General features: G+C 50.6%; 10 protein-coding genes across 10 annotated transcripts; 6 read left to right on the forward strand and 4 right to left on the reverse strand.

The window, feature by feature from the left end:
* Positions 1-36: 36 nt before the first annotated feature.
* On the forward strand, positions 37-1898 carry BJY04DRAFT_193805 (SET domain-containing protein). The gene is made up of 4 exons (XM_073711963.1): positions 37-432; positions 498-1018; positions 1081-1666; positions 1719-1898. The coding sequence occupies exons 1-4, from the start codon at positions 142-144 to the stop codon at positions 1800-1802; spliced, it is 1482 nt and encodes a 493-aa protein (XP_073569186.1). The 5' UTR covers positions 37-141; the 3' UTR covers positions 1803-1898.
* A 238-nt stretch (positions 1899-2136) lies between these two features.
* BJY04DRAFT_220225 (putative NRPS-like enzyme) lies at positions 2137-5234 on the forward strand (the record flags this gene model as incomplete). The annotated part of the gene is made up of 2 exons (XM_073716811.1): positions 2137-3069; positions 3153-5234. 2 exons carry the CDS (start codon positions 2137-2139, stop codon positions 5232-5234), a joined length of 3015 nt encoding a protein of 1004 aa, XP_073569187.1.
* A 2991-nt stretch (positions 5235-8225) lies between these two features.
* facB (C6 transcription factor FacB/Cat8) lies at positions 8226-11571 on the forward strand. Its single transcript, XM_073711964.1, has 5 exons — positions 8226-8991; positions 9075-9388; positions 9439-9719; positions 9771-10128; positions 10177-11571. Exons 1-5 carry the CDS (start codon positions 8511-8513, stop codon positions 11320-11322), a joined length of 2580 nt encoding a protein of 859 aa, XP_073569188.1. The 5' UTR covers positions 8226-8510; the 3' UTR covers positions 11323-11571.
* A 1120-nt stretch (positions 11572-12691) lies between these two features.
* Positions 12692-15876, forward strand: tktA (transketolase tktA). The gene is made up of 7 exons (XM_073711965.1): positions 12692-12976; positions 13044-13108; positions 13393-13535; positions 13584-13668; positions 13728-14022; positions 14076-15439; positions 15493-15876. Exons 2-7 carry the CDS (start codon positions 13055-13057, stop codon positions 15604-15606), a joined length of 2055 nt encoding a protein of 684 aa, XP_073569189.1. The 5' UTR covers positions 12692-12976; positions 13044-13054; the 3' UTR covers positions 15607-15876.
* Positions 15775-16270, forward strand: BJY04DRAFT_94905 (uncharacterized protein). The gene has a single exon (XM_073721356.1). The coding sequence runs from the start codon at positions 15942-15944 to the stop codon at positions 16224-16226; it is 285 nt and encodes a 94-aa protein (XP_073569190.1). The 5' UTR covers positions 15775-15941; the 3' UTR covers positions 16227-16270.
* On the reverse strand, positions 15890-17841 carry BJY04DRAFT_193816 (spermidine synthase). The gene is made up of 5 exons (XM_073711966.1): positions 17652-17841; positions 17314-17494; positions 17104-17251; positions 16790-17027; positions 15890-16595 (listed from the first exon to the last, which is right to left on the reverse strand). Exons 1-5 carry the CDS (start codon positions 17824-17826, stop codon positions 16315-16317), a joined length of 1023 nt encoding a protein of 340 aa, XP_073569191.1. The 5' UTR covers positions 17827-17841; the 3' UTR covers positions 15890-16314.
* A 1-nt stretch (position 17842) lies between these two features.
* BJY04DRAFT_193818 (ubiquinol--cytochrome-c reductase subunit 8) lies at positions 17843-19244 on the reverse strand. The gene is made up of 4 exons (XM_073711967.1): positions 19146-19244; positions 18953-18978; positions 18604-18781; positions 17843-18504 (listed from the first exon to the last, which is right to left on the reverse strand). Exons 1-4 carry the CDS (start codon positions 19175-19177, stop codon positions 18450-18452), a joined length of 291 nt encoding a protein of 96 aa, XP_073569192.1. The 5' UTR covers positions 19178-19244; the 3' UTR covers positions 17843-18449.
* A 140-nt stretch (positions 19245-19384) lies between these two features.
* phb1 (prohibitin subunit PHB1) lies at positions 19385-20570 on the forward strand. Its single transcript, XM_073711968.1, has 2 exons — positions 19385-19744; positions 19806-20570. The coding sequence occupies exons 1-2, from the start codon at positions 19421-19423 to the stop codon at positions 20322-20324; spliced, it is 843 nt and encodes a 280-aa protein (XP_073569193.1). The 5' UTR covers positions 19385-19420; the 3' UTR covers positions 20325-20570.
* A 30-nt stretch (positions 20571-20600) lies between these two features.
* Positions 20601-21968, reverse strand: BJY04DRAFT_220231 (25S rRNA (uracil2843-N3)-methyltransferase; the record flags this gene model as incomplete). Its single annotated transcript, XM_073716812.1, has 1 exon — positions 20601-21968. The coding sequence occupies one exon, from the start codon at positions 21966-21968 to the stop codon at positions 20601-20603; it is 1368 nt and encodes a 455-aa protein (XP_073569194.1).
* Positions 21969-23108: 1140 nt separating this feature from the next.
* On the reverse strand, positions 23109-25715 carry BJY04DRAFT_208715 (putative cell wall proline rich protein; the record flags this gene model as incomplete). Its single annotated transcript, XM_073714024.1, has 1 exon — positions 23109-25715. The coding sequence occupies one exon, from the start codon at positions 25713-25715 to the stop codon at positions 23109-23111; it is 2607 nt and encodes an 868-aa protein (XP_073569195.1).
* Positions 25716-26824: the final 1109 nt, after the last annotated feature.

Below are 26824 nucleotides of genomic sequence, written 5' to 3' on the forward strand. Positions count from 1 at the left end.
AACTTGTGGAGCAAGGTGAGAGCTTCGAGCTTCGAACGTTCCTGTAGCTGGGATCACCATTCACAGCTCAGCCCTGATCATACATCAATTGTCTTTGTGATACTGGGACTCTTGGACGCTCGATAGGCAATACAGAGCATTATGAAACGAGAACATTTGCCGATCGAAGCGTTACTCCCCTTTGCACGGCTGTATGGCGTTTCTCTACACGGGGTCACTTTCCGCAAGCTAAGAGCAGAAGACGGAACTGATAAGGGTGGTGCAATCGTGGCGACAGAGAGCAGCCAGCCAGACAGTAATGTTCCATTGGAAAATGATTTTATTCTCAAGGTACCCTCAGATATGATCCTCTCTCTCGAGATGGTCCACGAACGATCCAAATATGATCGGCACCTACGAGATGCACTAGAAGCTCTCGGGGATTTCGGAAAGGTATGTCTGCTATATATACTGTAGTTGTTTGAAGCGGGTCTGAGGCCTGGAGCTGATATGTGCAGACAGCTAGGGGCGCCATCTTGATTTTCTTGTTGATTCAGATTTCGCATTCGTCGCCAGATATCGCCGGAATGAAGGGCAAAATCGGGACTTCTGGTGCCTGGACAGAATATGTCAAGTCTTTGCCCACGTCTATCCCGTTACCGACCTCATGGACTATGGAGGAGCTAGAGCTCTTACGGGGAACGTCATTAAGACTAGCGTATGAGGGAAAGGTCTTATCGTTGGAAAAGGAATTTGATCATCTTCGCGAAGCCACACAGGACATTACGTGGTGTCAGGATCTCTGGTGGGATGAAGACATTGTTACTATCGAAGACTGGAAATACCTGGACACAGTGTTTCGGTCACGGATGGTCGACTTACCGGGGTATGGACATGCAATGGTTCCGTGCATTGATATGGCCAATCATGCGCCTGAGTCGACTGTGAACGCACTATATGAGAAGGACGCGGATGGAAATGCGATACTTCAGCTGCGACAAGGGAAGGAGTTACGCCAGGATGAGGAGGTTACTATCTCGTAAGTATCGGCTCCACTCAACGCAAGTCTGGCAGTGGGTGGCTAACTATAGTCTGTGGAAGATATGGCCAAGATAAATCGGCCTCAGAGATGGTATTCTCATATGGCTTTCTTGACTCGGATATGAAGGATGCGAAACAAATATCCCTTGACCTAGATATCCCGGATGACGACCCTCTGAAAAGAGCCAAAATGGCTTTCTGCAAAGAATCGCCAGGCGTCCGTATCTCCTCTATACCAACACATTCCGGGAATGCTCAGACATCCTGGGAAAGCCCGATTGTGTGGTGGGCCTGCATCAACGAAGAAGACGGCTTAGGCTTCGCGGTGCTACAGAAAACTGACGGCTCCAAGGAGTTGACAATGACATGGAAGGAACAAGAAGTCGGATCACCGGATGATCTCATATATTTTCTCTGTGCGGACCCAGCATGGGATATCTTCCAACTCCGTGCGGTCGTCCTTATCCTTGAACGGTTAGAGGCACAGTACTTCATGCTTCAGACCACGGAGCGGATGGTTGCGGATATTCGTCAGAATGAGGACATGCTAGCTCTTTTCCGTCCTGAGGTGTTTAGCACCGTCACTAAATTGAGAGAGCTGGAGGGGCGTTTGCTAGAAAGGGCAATAAGCGATCTAACCGAGGAGGTTTGTCACATATACCAACACTCTCGATCGGCTGCACTGACTGCTACAACAGAGAGACACTTTGATGACAAGCGATTCCGTCAGTGCCTATCTTGCTCAGCAACAGTCTGCAGAAGCCGAGGACGATTTTTCATAGGAATCCTCAGTAAAATTCGATAATGCTCGATCATACTCATTTCCGAAGTCGGTCGCCTTCAAGAAGACGCCCCTCCCCCCACCGCAGAGCTAGAATTTACGTAGTAGTATCACAGATAGAATAGTGGATTACCACAACATTATTACCTACCTTGGTAATGTCTTCAATTGTTAGCACAAGGAAATCACGCATCCGATCACTCGGCGAGCCGATCCAACCGAGCAAGTGGGGACTATGTAGATCAACCAAGTATTTGATTTTGGAACCAGTATATACTATATATATTACCTTTTGGCTGAAAAAGCTTATTCCAGATTCTGTGAGAGCAGACAACATGGAAAGCATTATGGGAAACCGCCTACTCACGGCGCTTGTGGACGAATATGCACTATCAATGCCAGACCGTCTCTTTGCAGTCGTCCCTAAAAGCTCAGCAGTGTCGGATGGCTTTCGCCAAGTGACATTTTACCATCTTGCTAACGCAGTCAATGCTATGGCATGGTGGATTGAGAAACACTGTGGCAAGTGCGGAGGCAGGCAAACCATTGCTTATATGACGGGCAACGACATTCGGTACTATATCTTCATCCTCGCTTGCGCAAAAACGGGACACACGCCTTTCCTCCCATCAACTCGCCTCTCGGACGAAGCTTACCAACATGTGCTCAATGCGACCCGCTGCAACCACATGGTATACAGCCGTGAGACCAAACGCCGAACGATGGAAATCAAAGCTTTCCGTCCAGAGACCCTTTATATCGAGGTTCCCTCTACGACCGAGCTGCTGGACACGGCCAACGAAGGAAAGCATTACACCTTCACGAAGACATTTGAAGAATTAGAGGACGAAATCGTATTCATTATACACAGCTCTGGAACAACAGGAATGCCAAAGCCGGTTTCCTTGACCCACGGCTTCTTAAGTGCCTGGGACCAAGCCCCCAGCATCGTTCCTGCCGGCCGCAGGTCAGCTTTCTGGAACGACGTTTCCCCTGGCTCGATGATTCTCTCTGTCACACCAAACTTCCATCTCATGGGCTTACTGGCCTTGATTGAGTCTATATTTCATGGCCTACCTCTAGTGTCATGTGCGGATGTTCCGCTTTCCGTTCAGGTTCTCACAGAAACCATCCAAGCCACAAAACCAACTATCGCCATGCTTCCACCGTCCATTTTGGAAGAGATGAGCCACTCGTCTACTGCCTCAGAATCCCTCAGCATTGTGAAATATGTCATATCGCCGGCGCACCACTTTCTCAAGCCACAGGTGAACGCCTGCGCAAATATACGACACTGCGAACGTTCCTCGGGTCGAGCGAGATGGGCATGGTCAGCTCTTTGGTACCCGAGAATGACGAGAATTGGCACTACTTTGAGTGGACTCCAGCTTATGGGGTTGACATGCAACATGTGCAAGATGGATTATATGAGCTTGTCATTGCTCGGCAGGAGAATGCGCGAGCTATACAGGGCATCTTCCATACGTTTCCTGACCTGGATGAGTATCATACGAAGGACTTGTTTACTCATCACCCAAGAAACACTAACCTTTGGACGTACCATGGTCGTCTAGACGACGTGATCGTCCTGAGCAATGGGGAGAAGCTCAATCCCGTCACTCTAGAGAAGACCATAGAGAGTCACCCATTGGTCTCGAGGGCTCTGCTTGTCGGTGAGAAGAAGTTTCAGTCAGCCTTACTTGTCCAACCACACTGGAACGCAGTCCAACTTAACGAAAAAGAGTTCATCGACCAAATTTGGCCGACCATTCAACTCGCGAACGAGACTGTTCCCAAGTACGGCCGAGTCATGCGCAATAATGTCCGCCTTGCCTCGCAGGACAAGCCGTTCAAATTGACTCCAAAGGGCACGACACAGCGTCGCGCCGTGAACAAGGATTACGAAAACGAGATCGAAGCAGTCTACGCGGAATCTGCAGGTGAGATTGAAAGCTTGCCCTTACTGGATTTGCCCAGCATCAGAAAATGGCTCCAAGACAGAATTTCGACTTTGCTTGAGAGGACAGATATAAAGCCTTATGAAGATCTATATGCTGCGGGCTTAGACTCACTGCAGACTGTGCAGCTTGCCAAAACCTTGACAATGTTGTTTTCTACTCTAAATCCGGACTTCGTCATTACCCAGCAACAGATCTACGCCAACCCGACTATCGACCAGCTAGCAGCATTCCTACTTGCTGTTATCAAAGGCATGGAGATATCTAGCGTTTCGAGGGTCGAAAACATTGCAAATCTGGTGTCTCGATATACCAGTAATCTCCCAGCAAAGACGCCGTCTTTACCTCAGCCTCCGCCGCAATTAACCGTCATTTTGACTGGCTCAACCGGCTCTTTGGGCACATACCTACTCTACACTCTCCTACAGAACCCTAGCATTGCTAAAATCTACTGCCTCAACAGGTCCGATGCCCAGGAAAGACAAATCGCCTCCTTCAAAGAAAAAGCCCTCGATCATATTCCCCTCCAAAACCCTCAGCGAGTGCAATTTCTCACCGTCTCATTCGGCGAGCCGAAGTTCGGTCTCAACGACAGCAAATACACCCAACTCCTTGAATCCGTCAACCTTGTCATCCATAACGCCTGGAAAGTAAACTTCAACCATCCCGTCTCATCATTCGAAGACCCTCATCTAAAAGGCGTCCGTGAGTTTATAGCCTTCAGCACCCAATCCCGTCACCGTGCACATATCGCGTTCATCTCATCCGTGGCCACAATTGGCGGTTGGACGGGTGCCATGGGACGTATTGTTCCGGAAAAGCCCTTCAAAACACCCGATGCGGTTCTAGAGCAGGGGTACGGCGAATCAAGATATATTGGTGAGCGGATGTGCCTAGAAGCTTCGACAGTGTCTGGTGTGCCGACTAGTGTCTTCCGAGTAGGTCAAATTGCCGGACCTACCACGGCAGCAGGACTATGGAATCCGAATGAATGGGTGCCAATCATGCTAAAGACGTCCAAGGCTCTGGGCATTGTACCGGATAGTCTAGGGTCTTACGTGATAGATTGGGTCCCGGTTGATACGCTGGCGAGGATTATAACAGAGATCTGTGACTCCCGTCTAAGGTCTTCAGTCAAGCCTGATCAGCTACATGCCGTGTTCCACCCCATGAATCCCTCAAAGACCTCGTGGGGCTCTTTACTTCCCGCAGTCACGGCGAGTCTCGGTGTCAGGCCTGTCAGCCTTACATCATGGGTGGACGTGCTTGCAGCGATCGAGAACCCCTCAGACGAAGATGTGGCAGGTAGACCGGCTCTAAAGCTCTTGCCATTCTTCCGTGGGCTAGCGGAGGGGAAAAGTCTAGCAGCTGACATTGATGTTGAAAGGGCGAAGAGCGCAAGTAGCTCAATGGCGGAGATGAAGCCTGTAAGCGCGGACTTGATGGCAAACTGGTTGAAGCAGTGGGGATTTTGATTGCACTTTTGACTCCTTTTCTTCGGATATAGACTCACAGATAATATAGATGGAAATACAGATTTGACTTCGTAGCCTTCATGTCATACTGCATCGAATATTGGTCTGCCCCTTGTAAAGATGAGGGTCTTCTTCATAGGAAAGGCGAGGGGAAGGACTGACTCGTTCCTTTCCACTTTAACGGTTCATGGTGCCTTCTTCTTCTGTACTATTCTCATAGGGAAGGCACGATGGACGCCAGGCTGCTCCTTCCTCTTTTGGATTGCGCCTTCTGATCTCAGGCCTTGTTGACGAGGAAGTCGCGAGTTGTTGGTCGCTCTTTCATGCCTTCCTATCCTAGGATACCTCCTTCACACGGCAGGAACGATGGACGGATCGCTCCTTCCTGATATACCCCGTACCTTCCCAATTCATACCGTGTCTCCCGAGGAAAGAGCGATGGACATGGCATAGTCGCTCCTTCCTATCATGAGGTCGTTCCTTCCTGGTTGATCAGTCTTATATGAGGAAAGCGCGATGGGCTGAGGCACTGATCGCTCCTTCCTTTAATGGGGCCGTGCCTTCCTTTTCCATACATAGCTTGTAAGGAAGGAGCGATGGACACCGTCGCTGGTCGCTGCTTCCATTCAAAGACCGTTCCTTCCTATCTCATGTTTCACAAACAAGGAAGGCACGATGGGCGCGGTCATTCCTTCCTGAACTAGGATATTATACTCGCGGGGAAGGTACGATGGACTACCCTCGATTCGCTCCTTCCTCATATTGGAACAACTCTCGGGGGTAGGAGCAAATGGCAGGGAACTTTGGAACGTCGCCATCGTCGCCATCGTCGCGCCTCAGCAGATAACGCCTTGTACACAAATAACCCAACAAAGAGAGTGTGATGGATGAAGTTACGGGGTCACTCCGTCCTGTCATCCGCCCTGGATGGTCGCCCTCTCAGTTTGATATGTATAGAAGGTGGAGCTCTTCGCTTATCAGGAAGCACAATGGATAAAGCGTGCGTGGCCGTAACTTCCGGTGTGTCTTTGAGTGCCCCTCTATAACTCTGGGCGGCGAGATCATACAAACTAACTTACAAGGCGTGAATGAGGCGGAGTAGATGAGACAGGATAGAAGCCGAGGCTCACAGGATGACCCGACAAAGCGGACCCTAACCCTAAGTCATATGCTATAACATTCGAGCCCGTTCTCCATAAAGCTCCAGAAACCTTTGTATGACGTGGTGATCTTCATTCCTAAAGCGTACCTGTCGCATCATGAGCCCACCCAGTTTCACAGTCGAGACTAGTCCATCGACAATGCATGCTGGCTAGTGCGTGCTCTGTGCGGGAGGCAAGCATGAGGCAAAACACCGTCGTGGAGCGTGCCGGGGAGTGCCTAGTCCGGGGTACAGTGCCAAATTCAAGCTCATCGATCCAGCGGCTGTGAGGCTACTAATCCACTTTGCATTATTTTGAGATCCCTAGACAACTTCCCCGAGTTACTCCGCAATAGGCGCAGGGTAACGGGGAAGACTCGGGGTGGAAGGCCGAGCTAATCCCTGGGGTGGTCGAGACGACGAGAATAGGGACTGTGAAAGAAGTGGAGAATTCGATGCGGAACCGCAAATTCAAGACTTTGCAAGGTTGCAGAAGTGTGATTTCGATGATCAACGGGATATTCGATCAGTGTTTTGTGGTTGGTTAAATGCTCCCAGCGACTCCATGAGCACCACTGGTTCTCAAAGCTAAGCCCCCACAACTGCAACATTCTCGGTCAACACTCGGGTTTTGTGTGGGAAGGATGAAGTCGTGAATCTGACTGTATCATGATTACATGGTGCTCTTTGAGTACCCCGTAGGAGTATATTCGATATGGCCTGATCTTTGTGGCGTTTGCATTAAGGTGCCCAGTTGGATCTGGCCCACAGGCCAGTTCACCCTCGATCGGACCACCCAGCAGAGCGGAATCGGATCCCCCGCGTTACTCCAGAAGTCCAGCAAATGCAAACAGCTGGGGAGCCCATGAACTCTACATGCATGAATGTCTTTGAGTATAAAATGACAGCAAGAGTATCACGCAAATCGACTAAGACGAAATTGAGCCTTGGTTATTTCTGATCCGGGGAAAAGGAAACTAACTGGAAACGGAACACTGGGCGTATCTCAGCCTGAAAGCTGGGGTATATTGGACCGGTCATATTATCGCTCCGACTATCGATTACAGTACCTCCCCGTGTGTAGATGTACAAAGATCTTCTCGCTCAGTCGAAAGAGCGTCTTGATGCAGTAATGCCTTGTGACTATACCAGCTCAAGGACCTTGGTGAAGGAGTAGGGCGAAAAGTGAATCTCAACCCAAGACGCCTTGTTCCGGATATAGTAAAACACTAGTTAGGACTAGAAGGGGAAGAAGATCCATGAACAGCAGTCAATGATGCCAGCCGAGCAAGTAGCCCTACTAGTCTGCCCCTCCTTCCAAACACCACGAGGCAGCTGTTTGAGCAGCCGGGAAATCCCTGAAACAGGCACCTTGGAAGCCCTCAACTCCGCCTGTATGATCGGTTGAATAGGATTCTCCGTTGCATAGCCGTTGTCGGCACTTGCATCTCGCATTATCAGCCGCTGTTCCCCATGATTCTCAGGAACCTTAGTTGTGGTTCTGTGGTTCAGTCAAGTTTCCAGCTTGCCACTCCGTATCCTCGGCCAGTCTATCCTTGGATACACGGGAACCTCTTCGCGGGAGTAGCTGAGTTCATTCAGAGTCATCGTTGACGATCGCATAGCAAATTGGATAATGAGTTCAACCACTGTATCTCGGTACATTCGTAGGGAGGCGCTAGTAATTAATAATGCAGACCAGTCGCCTGAGCGAACGAAAGTCATGTAAAACATAAGCTCCAATTGGCTCAGCATACCGAATATCCCCCCACATGGCAATTCCCCCGCCGTCACCCGCACTTTTCTGGTAATACGGTAATCCCTCAAACGAGGCCGATCACTCCGGTTCTTCAAAGCTGCCAATCTCACTTGGCTGTCCCCATGTTCTCTCTTCTCTCACGTTCTCCTTTTCAGCATCATCACTCTCCCTCTCCACTCATCGCGATTCTTTGACACTCTCCGCTCTATCAGATACCCCTTATCGGCTTTATTAGCGCGTTTTTCGACATACTGTCCTTGAAAGACGCCTGCAGTCCCTCGAAATCTTCCTGATAGATCGGCAATCGGCCTAGGACACCAATTCAGCGCGATCGATATCCCAGCCCGGCGCCAGATGCGCCCAACACACATTCAAAATGCCTGGAATTCTACCCATGAAAGTGATTAAAGTCGGCAATGCCGCACAGAGCCGCATTGCTCAGGCCTGTGACCGATGTCGAAGCAAGAAGATTCGTTGTGATGGAGTTCGCCCGTGCTGTACTCAGTGCGCCAGTGTCGGCTTTGAATGCAAGACCAGCGACAAGCTCAGTCGACGAGCTTTCCCCCGTGGGTATACAGAATCATTGGAGGAACGCGTCCGTGCTCTAGAATCTGAGGTTCGGGATTTGAAGAACTTGCTCGATGAGAAGGACGAGAAGATAGATGTGCTTTCTCGGATACATTCTTTCTCGTCGCCCTCGCAGCAAAAAGCTACACCTCCTGCTCGTTCGCCATCTCAGCCCGCTATTTCAAATCCTCCTCCTAGCGAAGGCGCTGTCCACGTTCCAGAGCCCGTGTTGGCCGACGGTACTGAGGAAGTTGAGATCAACGGAGTCCCGAGCACGCGAGGCTTTGCTGGTATGTTTTCCTACGCTGTCTCCAGTCATGCACGCTGGACCTCATATCGACAACCCCAAGAGCTCTTAACTGATTTTGATTAGACATCTTCACAAATAAGCTTACGGATCAAGGGCGCTTAGCACCAGAGACCTCTACCAAGGCTTTGATTGCCTCCCCAATCCCCATCTCCCACTTTCCTCTTGATCAAGCTCTCAAAACAGCGCCGCGACTTGTGTCGGATCAACTCATCAATATCTTCTTTCAAGAATGGGCACCACTCTACCCTGTCGTCCACCGACCCACCATTCTCAAGGCTTACGAGCAATATCTTTCGGACACTGAATCCTTTCAGGGCAATAAACACGATGTAGCCCAGCTAAATCTGATCTTCGCTGTCGCTGCGCTTTCTGCTACTGTAAGACAAGGTTATATCCGGCTACCGGGCCATACTAACATAACCATTAGTCGAGAACGAATCAGGATCCCACATTATTTGAGGAGAACTGGTCGCCCATCCTTGAATCTCTCTCTGGGGATATCTCAGTTCCAACCCTGCAGTGCTACGTGCTAGCTCAAATGTACGGCATGACCAAGGGCGACTACTCGAGTGTTCTGCGTTACCGGAGTCTTGCTGTTAGTATTTGCCACCAGTTGAAGCTTCATTTGAGTCAGAAGCGCCCTTCGTCCAATACTCTCGCGGCCGAGACCAGGAAGAAGGTGTTTTGGTGCCAATATGTTCTTGATCGGTACAGATCCGTCCTTCACGTATGCTTGTGTCCATATGCTAATCTTTCTAGCTTCTGTGCCACTCTCACCTGCATGCCTGCCCTTCTCCGTGAAGACCACATAAAAACCGAGTATCCAGAGGATATTGATGACGAAAATGTTACGGCAACTGGCTTTTTGCCCACGTTGCCTGGCGAGTCTACGCGCATTTCTAGCGCCCTCGCTTTGTTTGCTGCTGCTAGGATTTTGAACAGCACCCTGGAAGAGATCTACCCTTCAGATGGCGGATACGATATCCCATTATCAAATATACGTTCTGTGGCTGGGCAACTTGAGAAATGGGTGAAGAGCTTGCCTCCTCATCTTCGCTTGGAGTTTTCTCAAGATAAGCCTAGCACCAATGTCACCAGCAGCCGATCACCACTCCTAGTAAGTACATCACTGGGTCAATATGAATTATCACTGACGTGTCTACAGTCTTTGGTATACTACTTTATTCGCTCCCTCATTCATCGTCCTGCCGTTTGCTATGGTGAGGATCACATTCGCTCTCCATCCGTTCTTGCGGTTGCCGATTCTAGCAAGCACATTATCCAGATTCTTGAGTTACTTGATGAAAGGCGACTCTGTCTCTCTGTCAGCATCAACCGCAGAGAGTTGGTTTCTTCGGCTGGATTGGGACTTCTCTGGCAGAATCTTGGTTTGAAGCGTGACAGCAAGCTCGTCAAGGAAAGCCAGAAAGTGCTTACCGCTGTCATCGATCAGCTTGAGTCGGAATCGCCTAAGGCTGCCGCAGAATTCAGTTCTTTGGCCAAAGTCTTGGTTTCATTGGACAGCAAACGTACAACTACCTCGATGCCTCAGGAGATGAGCCCGCCCATGCAGAAGCCGCTAAAATCCCCAAAGAGGCAGCTAGAGGCTTGGAAAGCGCGTCTAATGGGAAGTACAAGCCCAAATCAGCCATCACAGCAGGAGTCCGTTTCCCGCAGAAACACGATTTCCGGTTCCAGCCCAAACCTCATCGATCGTCAAATTGAGCGCCAGGTGCGGTCTCCTAGCTGGGCCAGCCTTCCTCCTGATACCTTCCAGCAACACACATCTATGAGCAAGAGCCTTTACAGCCAGGCTATGGGTTATGATAATCAGCCTCTGTCTTGCTCCGTCCCCACCGAACCGCGCGGAAACATGTCACTTTCAGATTGGGAGTTTGTCGTCAGCGACATGGACCAAGGATACTCAAATATTTTCACCGGTATCTACGGTGGGAAGGAATGTGGCGAAGATCACGGGCCATTTGCATCCCTGACAGCCGAATACATGCACAAGCAGAATCCGGCCATGGTGCCTTTGTCCGCGCCAAATGGTGATATTCAAGGTCTGTCCCCCGAAGCATGGTCTGCCACTAGCAGCAGCGATGTGGCGCATCCGCAGGAGCTGGCGGCACGGAGCGTCTATTCGGATGAAAGCCATGATAGCTTATCACTGTCAAATCTGCCCTTTGGCTTAGAGGATCGAACAGGAAGCATATTAGATCCGCTGCAAGGTGTCATGATCCCAGCTGGCGATGACGAATTTGATGAGTTTAAGCTGATGAACGGCTGGGATCGACGGCTAGCTGTTTAATTTCCTCTTTGTCTTTCTGGTTGCAGGAGTTTATTATTATTCTGTGATTTCTCGAGCGAGGGTTCTGATTTCTGGTTTCTGGTTTTGGTCTGTTTATAATACCTTGTTGGTTCGGAGTCGGCTCTTTAAACTTTTGGTTTGTTTGAGGACATGAGAACAATTTCATGTGCAAGCATTTTGGCGATTGACACGGACAGGACATGTGCGCTGCTTTATCTATATATATATTCAATGACGATTGCACATACATCCATATCTACCTTTTTGGACAGTAATCCCTCCAAGATCCCGCCCCGGGTTTACCGGTATGGTACTATAGTATAGTAATACTCAATTCACAGTGCCGAGATAGGGCTGCGTTAGGTGTCTAATGGAGCCATTCAGTTCTCTTTATTAACCCCAGACGTACAGGTGATCGCCGCTACTCTAGATATCTATAATCAGGAATGGGGTTAACCCGAGATTCAGGAGAGCTCGAGCAAGACAGCTTGGTCTTAGTGCATACAGCATGCGTTTTGTCTCACGTTTCCTGAAGAGCAGAGGTATTACTTAACCCCTATAAACTTGGGCACTTGTTCTTGAAAGGTGAGTTCTCTTTTGTTATAATTGTGTGTTTCATCCCCTCATTAAGTAGATATACATGTCATGTACCCTGCTTTGGCCCATAAAAAAAGGTGAGGCTGTAGGAAGTATATCTGGGCAGCTGTACAAAGGATAAATAGCAACGGTAGTACGCTTAAATTGATAGCCGGCAAATGAAATCCGACAATTTAACCAGTTTTCGAGCCGCCCAGATGCTCTCTTGTTTGTCATCTTATGGACCTTTGGGAAACCGGAGGACGTTGCTCCGTCGGCCTGGAGACGGACGGACCGGGCTCATCAGGTCCTCGTGACGGTGAAGATTCTGGCAGATCAACGGTGTCAATCTTATTGAATTACTAGACATGGAGGGGAAGAGGGGGAATCGGATAAGCAAAAGCAATGAATCGTGCATGTTCGCGGCGGCTATTGATATTGGCTCTAGGTAAAAAGCGATTGGACGATCATTTTCCGCGGGAGGACATTTTGGGATGCCGGAGCGGAGATGTACTTTCAGCTGTCTAAGGGGTTTGTCATTGTTTTTGATAGCTGAGTTGAGATAGAGCTGTGCAATTGTTTTGCTGAGCTGTTGGTGTTGATGCTGATGTCTACTTATTCCTCCGGCGGGGTATGGTATCTGTCCAAGTGCCTCAGGCAGGAGGAGGGGTTTTGGCTCCGGGCTCCTAGGCTCTGGGAGTCTGGCTTCTGGATCCTGGATTCTGGATTGGAAGCTTGCGGGCTTATATCCGCAGTCTAAAGCATTATTCAACCTTACTCAGGCTGACCAAGAGGTTGGAAAAGGGCCGGCTGATCCAGGAACATCGGGATCCCTAGTTGAGTAACTCTTTATTAAGAGAGTGCTCGGTGAGGGCGAACACCATAAAAGACCCACCAATACATCACCGTCCCCACCTACCCTTTTGATTCGCGACGCCTCAACCCCTCCATCTTTATTATCCCATCTCTCTCCTCTCTCTCCCCTCAATCTTTCTTCTGCATCCCTCTCCTCTCTTTTCTTCTCCCTACTCTTCAATCTCCCTATTTGCACAAGGCAGGTTTGTTTGTTACTTAGACAGTATGTTTTCCCCTCTCTTCCATGCCTCAACAGAGCTCTCTAACCGTGCTTCTTGTCTCCCCAACAGATACCGCCATCATGGGTTACACCGATCTTGACCAATTGGCCATCAACACCATCCGTCTTCTTGCGGTATGCCTCTCCTTGACTTTAATTCTCTCTGTTCATCCATCTTGTGCTGTTTCCTGTGTCTTGCGGTCCTTGCGCTTCCTCGAGTTTCCGGCCGGTTGCGGAGCTCAAGGCTGCGGAAAAATGACCCTATCGTGCCGCAAGTAAACTCAACTCTTGAGCTCTCCGCGGAGCTTAAGCCTGAAGCTTGAGGGGATTCTCCGCAAGCTTCGTTGGGGGTTGTCCGCGGGACATATTGCTCCTACTATATGACACAATGATTTCAACAATTTACTAATCAATTACAGGTCGATGCCACCGCAAAGGCGAACTCCGGTCACCCCGGTGCCCCTATGGGTATGGCCCCGGTCTCCCACGTCCTTTTCAACAAGTTCATGAAGTTCAACCCCAAGAACCCTGACTGGGCCAACCGTGACCGCTTTGTCCTCTCGTATGAGTACTACCCGCACCGCAATGTCCTCTGCTGACTTGTGCATAGCAACGGCCACGGCTGCATGCTCCAATATGCTCTCCTCCACTTGTTCGGATACGCTCTGTCCATTGATGACCTCAAGGCTTTCCGTGTAAGTAACTTAACAAGCCCCAAGCCTTTTCTATGCAAATGCTTATTCAATTCTTCTAGCAACTCGACAGCATCACTCCCGGTCACCCCGAGGCTCACGACACCCCCGGTATTGAGGTGACCACCGGTCCCCTTGGTCAGGGTTTCGCCAACGCCGTTGGTCTTGCTATTGCTCAGGCCCACTCCGCTGGTGTTTTCAACAAGCCCGGATACAACCTCTTCGACAACTACACATACGTCTTCTTTGGTGATGGCTGTGCTATGGAGGGTATTGCCAGTGAGGCTGCTTCAACTGCTGGTCACTTGAAGCTCGGCAACCTGATTGCTATCTACGATGACAACCACATTTCCATCGGTGAGCTTCCTGATCCCATACAATGAGATGCGCTGCTAATTTAATCCTACTAGATGGTGACACCAAGTGCGCTTTCACCGAAGATGTCACCAAGCGATTCGAGGCTTACGGCTGGCACGTCGTCTGGGTCAAGGATGGTGACAACGACCTCGATGCCATCGAGGCTGCCATCAAGGAGGCCCAGTCCGTCACTGACAAGCCCACCATGATCCGTCTTACCACCACTATTGGTTACGGTTCCAAGCTCCAGGGTACCGGTGGTGTCCACGGTAACCCCCTCAAGGCCGACGATATCGAGGGTGTCAAGAAGCGCTTCGGCTTCGACCCTGCTCAGAGCTTCGTTGTCCCCCAGGAGGTCTACGATCTCTACCACAAGCACGCCGACGAGGGTGCTGCTCAAGAGCAGGAGTGGAACCAGCTTCTCCAGAAGTATGCTGGTGAGTACGCCAGCGAGCACGCTGACCTTACCCGCCGTCTCTCCGGCAAGCTTCCCGAGGGCTGGGAGAAGTCCCTCCCCGTCTACAAGCCTTCCGACCCCGCCATTGCCTCTCGCAAGCTCTCCGAGGCTGTCCTTGAGAAGATTCACGACGTTGTCCCCGAACTTCTGTCTGGTTCCGCCGATTTGACCGGCTCCAACAACACCCGCTGGAAGAACGCTGTTGACTTCCAGCCTCCTGAGTACGGCATTGGTGAGTGGTCCGGCCGCTACCTCCGCTATGGTGTCCGTGAGCACGCCATGGCTGCCATCATGAACGGTCTCGCTGCCTACGGTACTGTCATCCCCGCCGCTGGTACCTTCCTGAACTTCGTCTCCTACGCCGCTGGTGCCGTCCGCCTTTCTGCCCTCTCTCGCGTCCGTGTCATCCACGTCGCCACCCACGACTCTATTGGTCTGGGTGAGGATGGCCCTACCCACCAGCCTATTGAGACCCTGGCTCACTTCCGTGCTCTCCCCAACTGCATGGTCTGGCGCCCTGCTGATGGTAACGAGACCAGCGCTGCTTACTACTCTGCCCTGACCGCCAAGCACACTCCCTCCATTCTGGCCCTTACCCGCCAGAACCTGCCCCAGCTTGAGCACTCCAGCATTGAGGCTGCCCTGAAGGGTGCTTACCCTGTTCTCGAGGCTGAGAACGCCGCCGTTACCATCATCTCCACCGGCTCCGAAGTCGGCATCTGTCTTGACGCCGCTACTTACCTCCAGAAGAACCACGGCGTCACTGCCCGTGTTGTCTCCGTTCCTTGCTTCGAGGTCTTCGATGCTCAGTCCAAGGACTACAGGCTCAAGGTCCTCCCCGATGGCATCCCTATCCTGTCCGTCGAGGTTTGCTCCACCATGGGCTGGGAGCGCTACTCTCACGAGCAGTTCGGTCTGAACCGCTTCGGTGCCTCCGGTCCTTACAAGGAGGTCTACGCCGTAAGTCAACCCATTATTGTCAATTTTTATCTTAACATACTAATCTCTACCAGAAATTCGAGTTCACCCCCGAGGGTATCTCCAAGCGCGCCCTTGCCACCATCGACTTCTACAAGGGCGTCCCCGTCCGCTCTCCCATCAACCGTGCTTTCCAGCAGATTCTGTAGACGTCTCGTTCAAGCGTCATGGTTTTCACATTTCTTCTGTCGATTCTTCTCGCGCACAGGTTTGCACGGTTATGGGATGAGGAAACAGTCTGACGGAACTCACTCCGGCTGGTTGACATCCTTGTTTTAATGGTGGTACGAATTTCCTTTTGAGATTAAAAATGCTGTCATCGGTTTAGGTGATTGGCTATTTATTGGTAGAATTAGAATATCTGCATAAAAATGGATACCATTTAGTCTGTTCATGGTTTTCGCAGAATCAAGTACAAAGTTATATTAAGTATCTCAATCAAGCCGTCTTTGGTAGTTCCTTCCTCTCCTACCCATGTCTTCGCATGGCAGGCACGATAGATATCGCCGCATCGTTCCTTCCTGCCGGCCTGGGCCCTACCTTCCTCCTGTTCCAACAATCCTTGTACGGGAGAAGGCACGATAGATGCAGTAGATTGTGCCGCTCTTGCCTACCTTGGAGCTGCCCCTTCTTTCCTTGTTTATTGGCAAATGACCAAATCAAGACTGATTCCACAAGAAGCATTGATGCACCGCAAATACATTCCTCATCTTGCAGTCTAGATTACTGTAAATCGAGAACGAGGCCATATACACAATATAGGCGATAAGGTGCAAAAGAAAGAAGGAGTCATTCGGGACCGCAGAATTCATGGTATTTTTATAAACAAAACTCATATCATCTCACATCAATCTCATCTAAGCATCCAGCGCCTTGCGGGCAAAGTTCGGCAGCACAAAGCTGGAGCGGTGGATATCCTGGTTGTAGTAGCGGCACAGACGCTCCTCCTCCTCGCGGGTCCAGGAGCGGACGGGCTCCTTGACGTTCAGGTTGCCGTCCTTGGAGCAAACCATGAAGCCGATCTGGCCGGAGGGGTAGGTGGGGATGGTGGTGTAGGCGTATTCGGCGACGGGGAAGACCTCCTTGCAGGCCTTCTTGAGGTTGGCGATCAGAGGAAGGTGAAGCCATTGGTTCTCGGCTGTAGGTGGTCAAAACGCGAACCTAAACCGGGCCCGTTGGGCGGGTGGTTTAGGGCGAGGACTTGTTAGCCTGGGTTCTTTTGAGGAGAATAACATATTATAGAGCGGAATTGATGGTGTGGGGGAGTGGAAGGAGAGAAAGGGGGGTGAAGAGGACGAGAATAAGGCAAGTAAAAGAAAGGCGACGAACAACCTTGGGTGGTGATGACACCTCCATCACGCAGAGCATCCCTGAGAAGCTCGAAGTAGGGCTTCTGGAAGAGGGACTCGGCAGGACCCTCGGGATCGGAGCTGTCAGTGATGATGACGTCGAACTCGTTCTGGCGTTGCTTAAGGAACTCGAAGCCGTCGCCGACGTGGACCTTAACGTTGGGGTGCTGGAAGCCAATGCTCATGCCGGGGAGGTACTTCTTGGAGACACGGATGACAGCCTATTTGATTGCTCGTAAGTCCGGTGATCAATTACATGGCATGGCATGCAGGAGAATGTAGGGCAATTTTTGTTACCTCATCAATGTCGCACAGGATGGCCTCCTCGACGCAGTCGTGCTTGACGACCTCACGGAGGACACCACCGTCACCACCACCAATAACGAGGACCTTCTTGGGGTTGGGGTGGGAGTTCATGGCGAGATGGGTAATCATTTCCTGGTAGCTATCCACGGCCAATCTGTTAGCCCCCGCAAAAGACTTTGTTCGTAATGATGGGTTGCGTACGAGAACTCATCGCGCTCAGTGCACTGAATGACATTGTCAAGGACAAGGACGGTGCCGTAGTCGCTGCTCTCGAAGACAAGGACGTCCTGGTACTTGGACTTCTCGTGGTGGAGGATCTGGTTGACCTTGAGGTTCATGGCCTGACCGGGCCACATCTCGGACTGCTCGGAGAACCAGCCATCTGGCAAGGTAACATTAGCTCATATACAAAAGGAACAGAGTCTAAGCCCAATATCCAGATCAAAATGTTTACATTGACCAAACATTCAATTGAGAAAACAATTGACGTATAGGTCGAGGCGGGGTAGAGTTGGGCAGAGGCGCAAGAATATACTTACCCTTGATAGTGGGGTGAGTGATCTCGCTCATTGTGAATGTTTTGAGAGTCCGGAGGGGATAGAGACAGGTAGAAAGAGTGACAGGTCTTAGTGGAGTACTAGGACGGAGAGATAGGAGAGAAGATGAAGGAGAGGGAGAAAAGCGAGAAAAGAAGAGCTGAAGAGATGAGCGCATGCGGAGTGGGGGAGAGAAAAAAAAAAGCACTGGCAGTCTGGATGTGTATTTTATCCGCCGTCACAGTTGGGTATTATTTGAGTTACAGAGTTTTTCCCTGCTTTCTGGCTTTCTACCCAATGAAACTAAGTCAATTCCTGATTATCATGAGAGATCCCACTTGTACTCTGTAGCCATAAGGCAATCATTCCAAAATGGCGCATATTGGGCATTTTAGTCATCTGGCAATATCAGCTCGCCCTCTACGCCGGAGTATGTATGGTCTGTAATACCATATCCCCATCCCGTAGAGTCCCAAAGCGGAAGGACTTGCGCCGGGGCAGCCTTCTCGAGCTCTTAGACCGGTGAACGGAACAAATAACTCTGTGGGTGCATGTCCTTAAATCCTCCCAAGTCGCATGAGAGGTTGACGCAGAAAGCCTTGAATGGTCCAGTAAAAGCTCTCGCCTGAAGCATTGACCAAACATACCCTGGCTAGGTACAAACAAATGAAATTGCAATTCGTTCGATTGCTTCTAGTTACTGTACAGTGCAATCACAACCCAACTGTTTGCTCTGCATACCTCCTACAGACAGGTTTCGCTGGTGTTCCGTCTCGTCTATGCCTTCCAACTAGAAAGCATCTATTCCTCACCACCTTCAGCGAGACGGCCGGGCTTGGAGTTCAGGTACTCGTTACTAGAGTGCACAAGCAACGGTTAGCCAAATAGCCCTTGCAACCGGGTATGAAATCGTATGATATATTTATCGAATTGGGAGATAGCTTGGGGGTCGTACCGCTCAATGGCCCAGTTCATGGCAGCGTAAGCGCCAATGAAGGGAGGAACGACGTAAAGCACTTGATGCCTGAAACGACGGAAAGTGTTGAAAATGGCAGCGTGAGCGGTGCCAGCAAGGGGACGCTGACGGTTAGGGGAGACGGAGTAGGACGTCACGCGCTGGGGAGTAGGGCAACCTGTAGCGGGTCCGAATCAGTATGTGCTGCTTAGTTCGGCATCCTCGGAATCGAAAGAGCGATGGCTTAGAATGACGAAGTGGTCGCATCCAAGAGACGTCTTTCAATTGATGGTGTGTTGCCAGGAAAGTGGTCGCATTCGTTCTTAGGGGTCGTGAATTGAGAACATACCCATATCACCCCAGTTGCCCATGAAGCTATATCACACACCAAAGTCAGCATTGCGCAGCATAGACGATACCATGTATTCCCAGCTATCAAGCACTCGGGGCCAGTCAAATCTGCAGTAGACGAACTCATGAAGTAACGTCCCATCACCGACCGCAGCCCTCGTACGGAAACCCGGGGGGCAAGGGAAACTCACACTCCATTCTTAGGATCAAGGTGGCCACCCATTGTGAATATATAAAGCAAAACGAACAAGTTCGAGAAATGCGCGGAGAGGTAAAGGGCGAGATATGACGACGAAAGGGAAGAATCGAGGTTCGCTCGACTCTCGGGCCAAAACGGCGGAAGTTGAGGGTATGTGCGCTAGTCCGCTTCGAGACAGGCTCGAAAAGCCCGCCCGCAACATCAATCAGAAAGCTCTCTCCATGCTCATCAGCTCAACTCCACACCAGCCCTTCACAGCACTTCATAATGGCGGCTAACGCTATGAACAATCTCTATCGCTTGGCTATCCCAGCGACGCTGGGTGTCATGGCTGTCAACGCCTCCCTGTACGATGTCAAGGGTGGAACACGGGCCGTCATCTTCGACAGGCTGTCTGGTGTGCAGGAGAAGGTTGTCAACGAAGGAACACATCTTTTGATTCCCTGGTTGCAGAGAGCCATTATTTACGATGTCCGCACCAAGCCTCGCAATATTTCTACCACCACCGGAAGTAAGGATTTGCAGATGGTCAGCTTGACCCTGCGAGTCTTGCACCGTCCTGATGTCCCGAAGCTGCCGGCCATCTACCAAGTGCGTCGATATAATCTATCTCTCCAACTATTTGTTTTTGGCTAAATGCTAACTGATATAGTCATACGGTACCGACTACGACGAGCGTGTCCTCCCCTCTATTGGAAACGAGGTTTTGAAAGCAATCGTCGCCCAGTTCGATGCCGCCGAGCTCATCACCCAGCGCGAAGCCGTCTCCAACCGCATCCGCACAGACCTCATGAAGCGCGCTGCGCAATTTAACATCGCCCTCGAGGACGTCTCCATCACCCACATGACCTTTGGAAAGGAATTCACTCGCGCCGTCGAGCAGAAGCAGATCGCACAACAGGATGCTGAGCGAGCCCGCTTCATCGTCGAGAAGGCCGAGCAGGAGCGCCAGGCCAACGTTATCCGCGCTGAAGGTGAAGCCGAGAGTGCCGACATCATTAGCAAGGCCGTTGCCAAGGCTGGAAGCGGTCTCATTGAAATCCGTCGTATCGAAGCCAGCAAGGATATTGCTCACACACTCGCAACCAACCCGAATGTCACATATTTGCCGGGGGGTGAGGGCAAGGATGGTGGAAAGAGCACAAGCCTTCTGCTTGGGCTGAGGAGTTAATGGGTCTCATCGGTTTGATAAAAAAAACTGATCTGATGTGTATTTTTCTTATGCGATAATCTGTGTTTTTACCCATTTTGGTTGGACCTGGGCGTGCATGACACATGGCGAATTGCTGAAGCTGGCTGGTGTTCCTTCCTCTCTATATGAACTGTAGCAATAGCATACCACTTTCCTCTCTACGAATGCGCAACCAAGCCCTATCGTTAGATATGCGTGTCTCAAACAACCAACCCGGCCCATATCTTGTATGAAGTCCCATCATATATATATCTCCTATTTCAACCTCCTATAAACATGAATCTGGAACCTCATATCCTCCAACCCTGCCCCCTCCCCAACATCATACCACAACCTTACCGCATCCCTCCTCCACCATTTTGAATCCCTCGAATACACTTTCTCCCACTTACCCTTCGCAACAGAAAGTAGCGTGTGATCAAGCAAGAACTTCATCGGATATTGCCGTTCCTGCGTAGTTCCTTCCCCGTTCCCGTCGCCACCCTTCTTTAGCTTCAGCGTAGAATAGCTCCCCGGACTATCAACGACTAAGAGGATCGTGCCGGATTCAAGCAGGTCTGTCGTTCGTAGGAGGAATGAGGTTGTCTTTGGAAGTGAAGTAGAGAAGAGCTCGTTTAGAGTAAACATTAGGGTTACGAGGGTCGTGGAGGGGTGGAAGAGGGATTTCAGGGATTGATCAGAGAGGGAGAGAACGTCGAGGCGCTCGAAGTTGACTTTAAAGTCTGTGATTGTGCTTGTTCTGCTGGATTCTCGTTCCTGGAGCTTGGTGTTGAGTAGTGGTGCTGGATAAGAGTTTGTGCTTTGAACTTTGGGGGACTGGATTGTTGAGGTGAGGCGTTGAACGACGGTAGACCAGTCGCCGATATCGACGGCGGTGATTGAGAGGGAGCTTGATGGTGATAGGGATGATTGTGTTTGGGATGGTGTTTCGCTCGTGTCTTCGACCTCTTCGTCACCATTCTTCCTAACCAAGGACAAGGCATCAAAAGAGCTTGATATATCTGTCTGACTCCCAGGTATGGCTCCCTCATCGACTAGGTCCCTCCACGCCGCCGCCAGGGCAACAATTTCGGCCCCAGCTCCTCCACCAATACTGACAACATGATTCTTCCTCGAAGCTGAAGGATCTGAGCCTTCGAGGCCGCTGACAGAACTTTCACGGCCTTCCTTGACCAGAATACTCAACATCGACTTGAGCAGTCCGGCATACCCCAATGCTCTCGCAGCACTCCACCTCAGCGCATAAGCCCGAAGCAGTTCCTCGTCGGCATCAGCAAAGGCAGAGTCAAAGTCCCGGTTGTAGAGATGGGACTTGATTTTCTGAATAAGAGATTTGATATCCAGTGTTTCCTCGTCTGCGCCTGGATTTTCAGAATCTTGGTTCCCGGACGAGTCCTTGGCGAGTAGAGCTGATTTGAAAACATTCAGAAGCAGTTGTTGGAGAGTGATGGGAATTGTAGCAGAAACATCAATTCGGTCCTCATCTTCAATATCTTTGGTGGACTCAGATTGTCGTTGCCGTTGCTGTTGCAGCTGGTCTTGAGCCTTACTGCGAGATTGGGAAGCAGGAGTGGTTTTCTTGTCCTTGGGCAGCCTACGAACGGGCTTTGATTTCTGCGGCATATTCAATGGTATATGTCGACCAAGGCTATTTTGCCATTTATTTCTCAGAGCCAAGAAGATATTTTCATAAGTTCGAAGAGAGTTTCGTAGAGTATGGTGGCTCTTGTCCCTAACGCCTAGAAATATTAAGCAAGAAGATATGGGTGCTGGAATATCCCAGTCCCAAAAGTAGCGTTTTGCTGGATATCAAAGTGTGGTGCAAGAAAATCGCGGAGGACGGGAGTCGAACCGCGCACCTGTGCAGCGGTACATAAAGCAGTCATTCGAAAGTCAATGGTGACGGGTGTGTGGGCCTAGCTCAGAATCCATTTCTTGCCTTTTACCAGAGATGGCCGTGGGCCACGCAAAATACCCTACTCTTCAATCTTTGGAATACTCCTATCGACATAGTCGTCGATTTTTTTTTGGTTCTTCTTGCTTCTGATGCTCACATAGACATTTTAGGTTTGAAATCCTTTTCCTCCCACCCCGTCAGAGCTGATTTCGCTCTCTTTGCGAGGTGAGGGGCGTGTGTTGAGAGAACGGTGCGTGCGCGTAATAGTTGGTAGATAGTTGCAGACTCCGACCCAGTCCCGCCTCCAACTACAATTGCTTACAGCTTTGATGGGTTTATAGACATAGAGTGTAGATTTCATTGTTTCTGGGCGGCCTATAGCCAACACTGACTTCACAACTAACTAGTTCACCTCCAGGCGGACCTGGACAGGAATCAAGGTCCAATGCAGAATTGCCGCAGGCTGTTCGGCTCTGTATGAGAAAGTAGTAACAACGATTAAACAAAGGATTGTAAGAAAAGATGTAAGCTCAAACAACAAATTGAGACAATAGTTGTAGCAGATGGTTTATCACATGGTGCAACCAGCCATGGCGAGAGACGAAAAATGGTGGACAAAGCAGGATCATACCCTTACGCTGGACAAGCAAGTACCAAGAAAAAGAAATTCGTCAGGTATCCCAACAACTGAAGGTAGACCGAGTGAAGAAAGAGATGGTGAAGAAGGGAAGAAAAGATAAGAGCAAAACAGGCTAATAAGTGAGGTTCGAGATCTGACGCCATCAAGACCATGTCGAACAAATCATAATCAGAAGGAATACTATGTACAAGTGTCGATGTCTCTTCCAATTTCGTCATGACCGCAACTATTCCTGAACGGCGGGTTCAGTGAGCTTCTCCTTGTCTTTCATTCTCCAGAAATGCATCAGTCGGCTGATTCGACGACCCTTCTTCTTCGCCTTCTCAGGTTCATCGCTCGGTGGTTTTTCTTCGTAGCTCAACTTGCTCCGCTCCGTGTGAGGGCCCACAACAAGTTTGGAAAGACTAGCGAGACTCGACCTCTTCGAGCTAGGTTGACTGGAGCGACGATGAACAGTGGCAGAGAACGAGGCCGAGCGGTCCGTTGACAAGCGAGGGCGGGAGAAGAATGTGGCAGACACGCGGTTCAGCGTATTTGTCATCGTAGACGTACTACTTGTGAGCGAAGGCACATCTTCCATGGAGGTGTGGGGGAACGGCTCGGTGGTCGACGACGTAGTTATGGAGCGCGGAGGTTCAGAGGATATGGTAAAATCGGGAGACGGGAAAGACGAATTCGGTAGGGAGCAGCCACCTTGGAGTGAGAACGGGGGTATTGTAGATGAAAGCTCGGTTGGAGAGGTAACGGGTCGATTATCAGCTGGTAAGAATCGAGGCGAGACCTCAGGGCTCGGGGGGTCGGGATATCTAAGCTGCCGGTTTTCACGTATGCCAGCTTCCATCGGGGTCTTCGGTCGGCCAGGGAAAGACGTAGATAAATTTTGAGCCTGATTTGAGTAGAACCGATGTTCTGTCGGATTGAAAGAATCCTGAAAAACCGAAGGCTCGACTGGAGCAGTAATTGCAGTACTTGCATCGGGCTTCTGAATACCGAGTCCGGTATGCTCTATCATGGGGACTGTCGTGGTTGGTTGTCCCGTCAGGGTGTCAGAACTTTGACCGCTATCGTCAGATTTATCGTCAGATTTATCGTCAGATTTATCGTCAGATTTATCGTCCTTGGGCTCTGTGTGAACAGCTTGATCCTGCAGCTGCTCCTCGCTATCTTTACCAGAGTCACTAGTGGCTGCAAGGAAGGCGTCCTCCTCTTCTTCATAGAATACGTCCGGGTTCTCCAAGGATGACGTCGTGGGAAATCGGTTAGTGCCTAGGAAAGCACGATCGAAAGGAGGCATTTCGGGAGCGCTCTCTGCACGGCGATGGTACCGCATTTCTGGTCCGACAAACTCACCACGTCGTCCACCACTATACATCCGCTTGGTCGCAGCAGAAAAGCCAGTTTCCGGGACTTTGCCCGAGCGCAAGTCCGGTGTATTAAACGGACCCAGTGCGGCGTCTAGATCAATCACGGGGCTCATAGAATCTGTACCGGTACTCTGCTCATAGAAACTCCTTGGCTTCCAGGAATTCTCCAAAGATGCCCATGACTCCACATCGCCAGATGTTGGCTTGGATTCTGGATGCGTCGGATTAGTCGGGGTCCGAATAACGACGATGTTGTCATCATCAAACTCGACATCCAAGCCAGAACCGAAGTCCGAGTTCGTTCTAGTAAGTACGGGGGGGCGCGGCTTGCGCGGCTCCGTATCTGAAATATCCTTCTTCAAGCCATGTGCTTTTCCCTTGTTCCTAACCAAAAGAGCCCCTGCCCATGAGCGAACCTTCTTTTGCCGTTTCTTGGATTTTGTCTTCTTCTTCTTCGAAGCGGAAGAGGGCGAGGTCGAGACTTCTTGTGAATCGTCTGCGGAAGTATCTGAGTCATCATCGGAAGAGGAGTGCCGAAGAGGCGACGAGGAAGGACCATCGTCCTCAACATAGCTCTTCCTTAAAGCGGCGTTAAGAAGGCCGGATGACATGCTCTTGTTAAACCGAGTATGACCTGCCGCAGAAAGTGGTCGCTTGGTGGGCGACGATTCGTCGGTTAAACTGTTCTGTTCCAGCATCAAGGAAGCATCAGCAGTTCTTGGCCTAGGCCTGGATTTCTGCTGTCCGAGGGGGGGTTCGGTTTTAGCAAAAGAGATTGTATTGTCGCTCATCCTGGCAGGTGCCTCCACAGGCGTAGTGACCTTGGTCTCGGGCTGAACTGGTGAGTCTTCTGTGGGGATAAGTGGAGTCGAACGTCGCCGCTCCGTCACGATAGGGGGATCTGAATAGGTCGTATCCATCGGTATCTGGGGTGAAGCTGGTGGTGTCGACCGGGACAGACTAGTCGCTGAATGTGGCAACAACTTGACCGGTTCATCAGGAGTTTTGTTCCCCTTCTGAAGGTCTGCAGGCGTACACGGAGCACTCTCAGCGTACGGCTTTACCTCAAGAGCATTGGCCATGGCAGTCAAATCGACGCTAGAGATAGCCGCGGAGCGTCTGTGGGTATGTCGACGTCGATTATTCGCACTGAAGCCAGGGCCTGGAGGAGGAAGCTTCACAGGCGTCGTGAGATCCTCCTCGTTCGTCTGACCAGTACTAACATTCCCAGGTATAACTAACCGCTCACTACCCACAAACTCGCTGTATTGTCGGCGGTGCCCGCCGGCTCGATGTGCGAGGGAAGGCGCTGGAGGTGATACCTGAGCTGAGCCGACACCTCCAGGATTGAATGAGAAAGCGGGAAGCGGTAGTCGTTCGTCATTCGTGGCCTCCGATGTTTGACTGAAGTCATCATCTGGGCCCCGTGCTGGGAATACGAATGGGGGATTGGGAAGAGGTGCTGACATGGTTAGATTAGGTCGGCTGTGTCGATTAGGGGCACGACCAGCCGAATTGAAATAATGTGGAAATGGTGAGATGGTCTGGGGCTGCAGTGGTAAAGAGATTGACGCCATTGTTTGCATGTAATCGAATCGAAAAAGAGCTAGGCACCAACTCGAGATATCGACTGCTCAATCAATCCGTATCTGTTGGCAGGTCTTGATAATTAGACCTAGACGTACGAGGACCTCCAGAACAACGTGGCTTCCCCTTCGGCGGCTGGAAAGCCCAGGTTTGTCTGGAGGCCTTTAGATCCGCAGGAAAAGCATGGATTTGCTTCGGACTAGGAACACAGCCTATAGTAGACACCGACCGCAAATCCTTGGATGCGAAGGAAATTTTTCTGGATGCGGCCAAGTGAAGACGAATCAAAGCTGAGTATTTGTTCGTCTGACCGAGGGAAGCGACAATGAATCAGTATTATCCGGCGAGCAAGACTAAGGTGTGAGAGAGTGTCGAAGATTGTCAAGCAGCGATGAGAATAAGGAGCGGACGGCCACGAAAACGGGCCACAGAAGCGAAGAATATGGACTTGGCGGAGGAGTCGGAAGGAAGAATTAAGAAAGAAGGTAAGAAAGGTCAAGTGTATTCGAAGAGAAGTGAAGGGAGGGAAGGGGAGGAGAGGAGGAGGGGAGGATAGAGGAGGGTCGAGAGGATTGAGGTTGAAGGAAGGAGAGGAAAGGCTCAAGCAGGTTGTTGGAGGACATGGATGGATGCGGGAGACTGGAGAGGGTGGTGGAGTGCCTGAGGCCGACTATTCTTAGTTCACCTTTAGTTCCCAGCGCGGCATGATCCTGATTGGCGGTGACTCTTACAGCCCCGTACAAGCGGTAATGGCCTGTCTATTTCGATCGTCCCTCCACCAGTCAGAGCTGAGCTGAAAATGGCGATAGTGAACTATTCGGGCTGCTAAGTGTACCGGCCTGTACAGCACTTGGTACCTGAGTTAGCCTCGTTATCGGTCATCTTCACAGTCTTATGCTAAGCACTAGTTTCAAGTGATTTATTGGTAGTGAGATGAACACCTAGGCAGCCGAACCCTGGATGACCATGGTAGGCAGGTGGACTACGGAGT

The sequence above is a fragment of the Aspergillus karnatakaensis genome, assembly GCF_047715665.1.
Source record: "Aspergillus karnatakaensis strain CBS 102800 unplaced genomic scaffold BJY04scaffold_38, whole genome shotgun sequence".
NCBI classification, from domain to species: domain Eukaryota; kingdom Fungi; phylum Ascomycota; class Eurotiomycetes; order Eurotiales; family Aspergillaceae; genus Aspergillus; species Aspergillus karnatakaensis.

Bases quoted from the DNA above. Each gene is read 5' to 3' on its own strand.
- BJY04DRAFT_193805 (XM_073711963.1), top strand. From the start codon at position 142: ATGAAACGAGAACATTTGCCGATCGAAGCGTTACTCCCCTTTGCACGG. The intron at 433-497 runs GTATGTCTGCTA...TGATATGTGCAG, and splicing joins CTCTCGGGGATTTCGGAAAG to ACAGCTAGGGGCGCCATCTT. The intron at 1,019-1,080 runs GTAAGTATCGGC...AGTCTGTGGAAG, and splicing joins GATGAGGAGGTTACTATCTC to ATATGGCCAAGATAAATCGG.
- facB (XM_073711964.1), top strand. From the start codon at position 8,511: ATGCCTGGAATTCTACCCATGAAAGTGATTAAAGTCGGCAATGCCGCA. The intron at 8,992-9,074 runs GTATGTTTTCCT...GATTTTGATTAG, and splicing joins GAGCACGCGAGGCTTTGCTG to ACATCTTCACAAATAAGCTT. The intron at 10,129-10,176 runs GTAAGTACATCA...ACGTGTCTACAG, and splicing joins GCAGCCGATCACCACTCCTA to TCTTTGGTATACTACTTTAT.
- tktA (XM_073711965.1), top strand. From the start codon at position 13,055: ATGGGTTACACCGATCTTGACCAATTGGCCATCAACACCATCCGTCTT. The intron at 13,109-13,392 runs GTATGCCTCTCC...AATCAATTACAG, and splicing joins ACACCATCCGTCTTCTTGCG to GTCGATGCCACCGCAAAGGC. The intron at 13,536-13,583 runs GTATGAGTACTA...ACTTGTGCATAG, and splicing joins CGTGACCGCTTTGTCCTCTC to CAACGGCCACGGCTGCATGC.
- BJY04DRAFT_94905 (XM_073721356.1), top strand. From the start codon at position 15,942: ATGGCAGGCACGATAGATATCGCCGCATCGTTCCTTCCTGCCGGCCTG.
- BJY04DRAFT_193816 (XM_073711966.1), bottom strand. From the start codon at position 17,826: ATGCGCTCATCTCTTCAGCTCTTCTTTTCTCGCTTTTCTCCCTCTCCT. The intron at 17,252-17,313 runs GTACGCAACCCA...GGCCGTGGATAG, and splicing joins ACTGAGCGCGATGAGTTCTC to CTACCAGGAAATGATTACCC. The intron at 17,028-17,103 runs GTAACAAAAATT...GCAATCAAATAG, and splicing joins TCCTGTGCGACATTGATGAG to GCTGTCATCCGTGTCTCCAA.
- BJY04DRAFT_193818 (XM_073711967.1), bottom strand. From the start codon at position 19,177: ATGGGTGGCCACCTTGATCCTAAGAATGGAGT. The intron at 18,782-18,952 runs GTATGTTCTCAA...GACCCGCTACAG, and splicing joins GGGCAACTGGGGTGATATGG to GTTGCCCTACTCCCCAGCGC. The intron at 18,505-18,603 runs GTACGACCCCCA...TGTGCACTCTAG, and splicing joins ATGAACTGGGCCATTGAGCG to TAACGAGTACCTGAACTCCA.
- phb1 (XM_073711968.1), top strand. From the start codon at position 19,421: ATGGCGGCTAACGCTATGAACAATCTCTATCGCTTGGCTATCCCAGCG. The intron at 19,745-19,805 runs GTGCGTCGATAT...TAACTGATATAG, and splicing joins AGCTGCCGGCCATCTACCAA to TCATACGGTACCGACTACGA.